This window comes from Engraulis encrasicolus, chromosome 14 (genome assembly GCF_034702125.1).
Source record: "Engraulis encrasicolus isolate BLACKSEA-1 chromosome 14, IST_EnEncr_1.0, whole genome shotgun sequence".
Classification (NCBI taxonomy): Eukaryota; Metazoa; Chordata; class Actinopteri; order Clupeiformes; family Engraulidae; genus Engraulis; species Engraulis encrasicolus.
The window spans coordinates 11,667,513-11,676,199 of record NC_085870.1 but is presented as its reverse complement, the minus strand read 5'-3'; the positions used below and the strand labels follow the sequence as shown (position 1 = coordinate 11,676,199).

Here is an 8,687-nt window from a genome sequence, read left to right as displayed (position 1 = left end):
CAGTGGCCCACCCCGACCCTCCTTCTAGAACCACCTATGCTACCCAACCCCATTTCACTGACACAGAAAGACCAGAGTGGAAGACAGGACTTTATCAGTTTATTTATCAGTGTTATAGCAGTTGTATTGTCGGCTGCCAATTACGGCCGAGCTCTCTTTTGTCTGAGACACCCATTGATTATCCATGCTCTGCTGCAGGGATGGAAATAAGCACCCGTCCACCTGCCAATGACGGGTAAATTTCAGTGCTGCCTGGTACATTTTTCAACCCACCAGTCACTTTGACTGGTAAAATCAGTGAGTGACTGGTAGATTTTGAAATCTACCTGCCACCGTGACTGGTGGGGAAAAAAACTTAAGTTCCACCCCTGCTCTGCTGGGGTGAAAGTGGCTATTCATGTTTATAGCACATCTGCATCAGTGTACTGGGGAAACCAGAATTGTCAGAGCCGGTAGAGCTCCGCCAGAGAGGGTAGAGAGAGAGAGGTTCCATTGGCCCATTGTTTCCGGTTCTACTGTCGCAAGGGGGAGGGGGGGGAAATGCCCCTTTAGTCAGACCAAGGCAGACCTAAGGACTGTTCTATTCAATTCCCCTTTAGGCAGACCGGAACCTGGTCATGTTAGGTGCCCATAGCAACCTATTACATTGGCATATCTCTATATAAAGAATCTCTCCGGTAGTGCTCCGCAGTGCTGTCAGAGGTGTTGTGCGGAGGGAGGGCCTAACTGACCTGCAGACAGAGCGCCACAGTGATGGAGGCCATGAGCACCGACATGCCAGCAAAGCCCCTCCACAACAGCACCCGCCTCCCAACACTGTCAATCAGCAGGCCCTGAAAAAACACACACAGCATAGGGAAATAATCAACACAGAAAGAAAGAAAGAATGGAAGAAAGGAAGAAAGAAAGAAAGAAAGAAAGACAGAAACAAAGAAAGAAAGAAAGAAAGAAAGAAAGAAAGAAAGAAAGAAAGAAAGAAAGAAAGAAAGAAAGAAAGAAAGAAAGAAAGAAAGAAAAAAATAAAAAAAGAAAGAAATAGCCTCCCACCTACCAATACTGTCAATCAGTAGTCCCTGTGCACACAGGGAAATCATCCACAAATAAATAAATAATACAGAAATAGTCTCCTGCCTCCAAAAATATCAACGAGCACTCCCTGTAGAGACACGTGGGAAAATAAGTCAACACACAAATTGTGAGGGATCTGCAAATGAACCCTGGCCAGACTCGAACCCGGATCCCCTATTTTTTTTTAATGGAATTAATGGTACGGCACCTTAGCCCACTGAGAACCCCTCCCCCCATACACATACAAATAATAACTACATTGCATTGTCACAGAAAATGCTGGAAGCGGGCTTGCCTTTTGGGGCAGAGATGAAACAAAGTACTATTGAGAAAACAAAGCTAAAAGAAATGTTGGAAAAAATCCATCCACCCAGTCAGAAGTTATGGGCCAAACAATTCAGCCATCTTGGATTCAGCCATCTTGAAAGTGTTGTAGCTCTGCGTTTTGGGGATATACTAAATGACATACATGGTATTTGAAGTTGGCTAAGGAACACTGCATATGATATAATTTTGAAAATCAACATGGGTCCGAGTGGGATTCGAACTCACAACCTCCATATCTGTAATCCAGCCCCTTTGCCATTGATATTAAATGACATACAATACATGGTATTTGAAGTTGGCTAAGGAACACTGCATATGATATAATTTTGAAAATCAACATGGGTTCGAGTGGGATTCGAACTCCCAACCTCCATATCTCTAATCCAGCACATTTGCCATTGATACTAAATGACATACATGGCATTTTAAGTTGGCTAAGGAACACTGCATATGATATAATTTTGAAAATCAACATGGCTTCGAGTGGGATTCAAACTCCCAACCTCCATATCTCTGATCCAGCAGCATTCCCATTGAGCCAAGCAGCTGGCTGTCTTAAACATTCCAGCTAGATAATATCACATTGAATTGAAGAGCTGAACAATAGACTTCTAGAATGGTAGTTGCAGGTGCTCGTTAAGAATAGAATGTTGAGAGAAAGTGACCGTTGAGATGGAACCCTTTATTGGCAGCACCTGTTCTGATTGACTGAATGGCAGTTAGTATGGTGCTCTAATGCAGAGGGCAGAATCAGAAACAGTTTTTTGTCTTTAGATGATCGTTGTAAAAAAACTAAAAGGAATTGGCATGTGTCCTGCTCACAGATCGGAGTCATAAATTTGATCTCTCTAACAGTACTTGAATGAAGTTTATAGGTTAAACGGTTCAGTCACAAATGGACCTCTTGTGGGGCATGCGCTGACCTCTTGAAAAAGGCACTTCAAGCCACAATGGGAAACGCCATAGACCCAGCCCTGTCGTTTTTACACAACTGCCATTTAAAAAGTAATGGGAGTTGGGAGATGAAACTTTGACAATTTGTAGACATCCCATAGAGCTCGCCAACAACGCGTCAACTAAACTTCTAGGTGAAAGTGTTGATGTTTTATGACCGAAAAAGCCTCCTACACTCTAATCTCTAGAGTGGCGGAACCTTGGTTCATGAAGGTTCTACCATTGTTTTCAATGGGGACCCAAACTTGCACAAAATCGCCAAAAACGGGAAAACGACAAGAGACACGGACACGCTATATCACTAGAAATGATCTCCAAGCCGAGCCAGTCGTTTTAGTGTTCAAACGGTGTCTCTATCTTGAAAGGCCTAGGAGGAGATCCATTTTCTATTTTTACTGCCCTGCACAAGAACGATAATTAAACAGGACTTAGAGATTATAATCGGGCCTTGCTCTGCAAGCCTGCTTAAAAATAATTAAACAGGACTTAGAGATTACTAGAATATGACCTTGCTCTGCAAGCCCGCTTAATTTAATAAATGGCCGGATGGGTAAATGGGTAAATAAACAAGATTGAGGGAGTATTGAGGTTGCTGGCCGCCTGGCTCCCTGCCACCCAGTGCCATAATGCCCACGGGCGGAGAGGGGGAGATGGGGAGAGGGGGAGAGGAGGGGTGTAGGGAGCAGATGAGCACACAGGTGGGGATTTATTGTCCTGTTCAAAAGCAATGAAAGCTCAGTGTTCCTTATTTGTTGCACAAACTACAGACTCTATTTTCAAAGTAGGTCTGTGCCAGTAGTCTAGCAGGCATGTTTTTCACAGGTCCAAATGCTCTGGCATTGTGTTGAATATAACAATTGGGGGTTAAAGGGGTCAGTTGTCCTGGGCCCAGGAAGAAGGGCCCCCCAGAATTGGGTCCTGATTAAACTTTATGTATTGGGTGGGGGGCACTTCAGGTGTCATTGTCCAGGGCCTGGCCAAAGCTGCCAACGGCACTGCACTCAGCTGCTCATATTATGCCAGGCACTTTATATAGGAGATTATAAAGAGAAGGGACTTTGAGGCAATGTCTATTGTACCCTGACTCGACTCACACATGTGATGGAGGTGAGCACCTCGGATGCCCCTATGCCCATCGTCATGTAGCGGATCCTCTCCTCGGGAATGCCAGCCTCCTGGAAGATGTTATAGGCGAAGGAACTGAGCTGGAACAGAGGAGAGAGAGGAGGATTTCTTTATTCTGAATATCAGGGACATCAGGTGTACAGAAACAAAATTCAAAATATACAAATAAAACTGAATGAAATAGTAAAAAGGGCGCTTTGTGTAATCCATTGTCCTTTGTGGTCTTTGGCCGGTTTTGGTTTTAAACAGCGTGGGTTGCGCACAAATGTGCTTGGAAGAGCATACTGGGGATTATATGTGATTTAGAGGGTTGGCATGTTGTGAATTCATCCATATTTTCAATAGAGGGAAGTGCCAATGTTGGCTCCTCAATGTTACTGCATGAGTGTATATGCTACGTGAATCTGATGAGCATGACTGTTGTGTTTTTAAATGTTTTTTTTATTATTGTATAGTAATGCCACAGCGCTTTTTTATTTTAGATCTTTTGCCATCAAGGACCACAATGGAGCTGAGCCTTAGGGCTTCAATGTCAACTCTTGACTCTCTGTTTTCTTCCATTTAAATGTGTGGGTTTGCATTGAGCTGTATCGTGGTACTTTATCTGAAGAACTGAGAATGTCAAATAAAATCAATCAATGAAACTGATGATTATGGTAAAGAAAGAAAGAAAGAAAGACAGAAAGACAGACAGACAGACAGACAGACAGACAGACAGACAGACAGAAAGAAAGAAAGAAAGAAAGAAAGAAAGAAAGAAAGAAAGAAAGAAAGAAAGAAAGAAAGAAAAGAAAAGAAAAGAAAAGACTTTGACTGACGTTGTCTTTTCAAACCGAACAGTAAACATATCATGATGGAGTAAAATATATATTAAAAAACACATAAGAAAATAATTTAAAAGAATAGAAAAGAAAGTGAAGCACAGCACAGTATTGCAGTCTTACAGCTGAGATACCACAGAACTGGATGCATCCATGGAGCACCAGCATAGTGAGGATCTGCCAGCGTACTCTCCTGTCCCTCAGCAGCTCCAGCAGGCTCCGGGAGCGCTCGCCCCCGATGGCCTTCTGCTCCGCCACCATCTCCTCCATCTCCTTCTCGTAGCTCCCTGGACCCCACAGACACTGGAGCGCTAAGTGGCAATCACCAGCAGCAGCAGCAGCAGCAGCAGGAAAGATAACCAAGGACGCAGAATGAAAAAAACAAGAGCGAGAGCAGGAGAGAGAGAGAGAGAGAGAGAGAGAGAGAGAGAGAGAGAGAGAGAGAGAGAGAGAGAGAGAGAGAGAGAGAGAGAGAGAGAGAGAGAGAGAGAGAGAGAGAGAGAGAGAGAGAAAGGGAGGGAGGGAAAGAGGGAGAGAGACAAGGCGGTGAGTAAGTGACTGAGAGGATGAGTTGCATCAGCCAGGTGCTAAACTATTTGTGAGAATGCTTGCACTTCATGCAGAGGCAACTCTAGAGTCACAAGATAAACAAGCTCAAATGGTGAACGATAGATAGATAGGGTGACCACGGCCTATGCAGTTGTGTCTAAAAAAAAAAAAGCTAAAAAAGTTTTGGGGCAAATCCATCCACCCAGCCAGGCCTAACAAAAATTCGGCCATATTGAATTCAGCCATCTTGAAAGTGTTGGCCTCCAAAATCTAATCAGTTAATGAACTTACATGATCCCTATGATTACCCTGAGAGCTTGGGCTTTAAACCTCCTTTTCTTACCTGTTAATGTTGATAATGGTGTATAAATGAATGCTGAATCCCTTCAGAGAGGTTACATAACTGGCGGGAGAAGCTTTTTCTGGAAGTGCTTTGTAAATAATTGTCATGTGACTAATTTGGGTTATAGGGCAGAATCTGTCATCCAGCAAAGTCAAAGTGTAACTTTTGAATAAGTGAGGAGGTGGAGGAGGAGGAGGAGGAGGAGGAGGAGTGCATTGACCCCACAGACAACCCCACTGCCTTCCCTGTGGTCGAATATGTGTTTTGGTGGTGTCTGTCATCATAGCCTACCTGCCCGACATTCCTCTGCATTGTCTTTCTCGATGAGCAAATACCGTGGCGCCTCGGGAAAGAAGGGGAGGACGATCAGCTGGACTACGGCAAAAACCGTCGGGGCACAAAGAAGGAAGTTCCACCAATCCTCGCGACCTAAAATTTCCCTGATATCAAAAAGGAATGGCAGTTTGCGTCACAATAAAAACATGTGTCTTGGTCCATTCTATGTATTGGATATTGATTTGATATTAATCACTGATTGAAAATCAGACAATGTCATGATGTAGAATAAGAAGACGGCAACCTTTCTGAGGTGCTTTAAACTTACTGCAGGCCTGCAAACTGTCCCGACAGTTTCCCAATGGAAACAAACGTTGCTGATGTGAGCGTTACCAATCCCCTTATTTTCTTAGGGGAGCTCTCACCCAGATAGATGGCATGGACATTACCGCCTAAACCTGGAGTTTTACAATCAAGGATTAGTTGAAAAGGATGAATAATTAGTGCTTTGTGTGCTTAGTGCTTTGTGTGCCCTTTCATTCAGAGCATCTGTAATGACCTTATTGTCACCAACATGGTAATGGCCACGACTCGATCAGTTAGGACTCTCACTAATGTCATAGCAATGATATTATGATGTAGTTAAGCCCTTTTCAGCAAGTAGGGAATAGGATCGCTGACAATTCCAACTGCATGACAGGGTTAAACGTCACAGTTTGACTACACAAAGTACCACCGGTTCATTTCCTTTCAATATATGATGCAACACAGCCTGATGTATGTTCATGTCCACAATCATTTAGATGCATGTCCCCATACCCAGCGATTTCCTTTTAAAAATCATATCTCATCACAGATCAGCAATATGTATAAAACACAATGTGCTTCTTACCTGATGCAAACCCAAACAGTAATCGTGAAAGGAGGATCATTTCAAATGAGTTTGCATATTTGCTGGAGAGCATGATAGCTGCAGCAACAATGCTGATCACATTGTTCCATATCATGGCCTTCTTTCTGAAAGACAAATGTACTGCAGTGTCCATACAGAATCAATGAATTACCCTCTGGCTTTGTACAGTGTCTGGCACCACCCACAGGTAACCCACAACACTGCAGGTGTACACGCACGCACACACACACACACACACACACACACACACACACACACACACACACACACACACACACACACACACACACACACACACACACACACACACACACACACACACACACACACACATACATAGAGAGACAGACAGACAGACAGACAGACAGACAGACAGACAGACAGACAGACAGACAGACAGACAGACAGACAGACAGACACATAGGGTCATTGCTATATCTGGCCCACCCGCCTCCATAATAAAAGCCATAAAAGACAAATCAACAAGAGTATTACCTTCCCAACTTGTCAGTGATCATCCTCAAACTGATTGACCCCAGGAGTCCTCCAACAGCAAAGAAAGCCACCACAGCCGACCAGAGGAAGGTGACTGTGTCTGGGTGTGGCGGCCCATAGCGCTCTGACCAACTGCTGTTAATGAAGCGCTTCACAAACTGTGGAGACAGCGAAGGCAGAGCAGAAGAGAAACTTGTTCTGACTGACTTGAACTTTGTGTGCAAAAATGTACATTAACCCATTTTAGCTGTGGAAACACATATACGCTGCATTCATGCTCTTGAGAATTGAGGGGTTTCATTAAATTGTGTGTATGTTAGAGGTGAATGAACACATTCTAATGCAAAATGAGGGTCCTGGCTTTTGGCTGGCAACTTATTTCATATTTTGATGTCCTTCGGAGGCTGAGATCAGAGAATCTTTAAGTATAGAGATATGCCAACATAATAGGTTTCTATGGGCACCTAACATGACCAGGTTCCGGTCTGCCTAAAGGGGCGTGTCATAATGCTCCTAGCATTGAATAGAACAGTCCTCAGGTCTGCCTAGGTCTGCCTAAAGGGGGATTTCCCCCCCAATAATAGAACCCGGAAACAATGGGCCAATGGAACCTCTCTCTCTCTACTCTCTCTGCTGAGATATTTAGGATTTAATAGGCAGAGGGCACTCTTTCCCAAAAAGGACGTAGGCTAAAATGGGTTAAAAGACAAGGGACAAAATGACAAGGGCAGAAAACTGAATGAGGAGAGTAGGACATTGTCCATTCTTATTTTTCATTTCTTCCTCACCGGTGAGGGTGAGCTGATAACTGTGACATGGAATCCATTCTGGAATGTTCCTCCCATCCCCAGCACGATGATGAAGAACATAGCATTACCCTGGACCTAAGGGACGGAATTATAAGTCAGCTGTCTCCACATTGAAGAAATTAAAGCCGCGTTAAAGCCCATCTGAAAACTCCCATTGTCATTCAGCACTCCACAGCACACAACAGAATTGCATTTATGCCTCACTCGTGCAAGGGGGCAGCCCCAAACGGCACCCAAAGGGCACCTTTACAATACAACATCGTTTCAAAAGCATCATAGCCTATTACACAAGAAACCCAGAAAGAAAAGTAGAATTCATCAACACAATGAGTTTAGATCTCTGTGACAGTGAGTTTTGTCAAATTATTTTTACAGTGATTTATAAAATGTAGATATTTCCCTATTAGCCTACTAATCAAATAAATTAAACAAGAAACAATGCCCATAACACATTTGTGATACAAAGAAGTGTATGTATCTACTCTGAAAACATGAAGCCATGTGAACACAGCATTTTGAAAAAGGTTAAAAAGCCTAATGGCATAGAGTTTTGAAAAAAAAAAATACTTACTAGGTGTTTCAAAAGGCTGGCCATGGTCTAGGAGACGTCTTGTTCTCAGCTGTGCTTAGTCACCGTGGACTGAGATATTTTTGCCCAGTTAGCCATCCTAAAGAGATTAATTTTTTACATGAGCAAGAAGAAGACTGTGACACTGGCACAGAAGTGACTAAGCCTACACCCCTCACATTTCTGAAGATTTGTAAGAATATAATTTCATGGGACAACATTAAAGAAATCTCAATTTGACACAATGAACAGTAGACATACGCTGCTTCAATTGATTTGTTCTCTCAAATAATTTTAAATACAGCCATTAATGTCTCAAAATGTAGCCTACCTCACAAAAGTGAGTAAGCCCTACACACTATGCTAAAATGCATGGCTTCCCATATGGCTTTCTTACAGGGTATACCTGTAGCCTGTGCCCATTGGACTGTTTGTGTTT

At 43.2% G+C, this 8,687-nt stretch overlaps 1 protein-coding gene across 1 annotated transcript in view; it reads right to left on the bottom strand.

The window, feature by feature from the left end:
• slc2a9l1 (solute carrier family 2 member 9, like 1) overlaps positions 1-8,305 on the bottom strand; it is a 12,940-nt gene extending 4,635 nt beyond the window's left edge. The window contains exons 1-9 of the mRNA XM_063214928.1: positions 8,252-8,305; positions 7,660-7,755; positions 6,872-7,029; positions 6,356-6,480; positions 5,792-5,921; positions 5,479-5,627; positions 4,419-4,606; positions 3,444-3,554; positions 732-833 (exon numbers count right to left, since the gene is read on the bottom strand). Coding sequence (XP_063070998.1) covers positions 732-833; positions 3,444-3,554; positions 4,419-4,606; positions 5,479-5,627; positions 5,792-5,921; positions 6,356-6,480; positions 6,872-7,029; positions 7,660-7,755; positions 8,252-8,275 — 1,083 coding nt within the window. The 5' untranslated portion in view covers positions 8,276-8,305. The remainder of the gene's footprint in view (positions 1-731; positions 834-3,443; positions 3,555-4,418; positions 4,607-5,478; positions 5,628-5,791; positions 5,922-6,355; positions 6,481-6,871; positions 7,030-7,659; positions 7,756-8,251) is intronic.
• Positions 8,306-8,687: the final 382 nt, after the last annotated feature.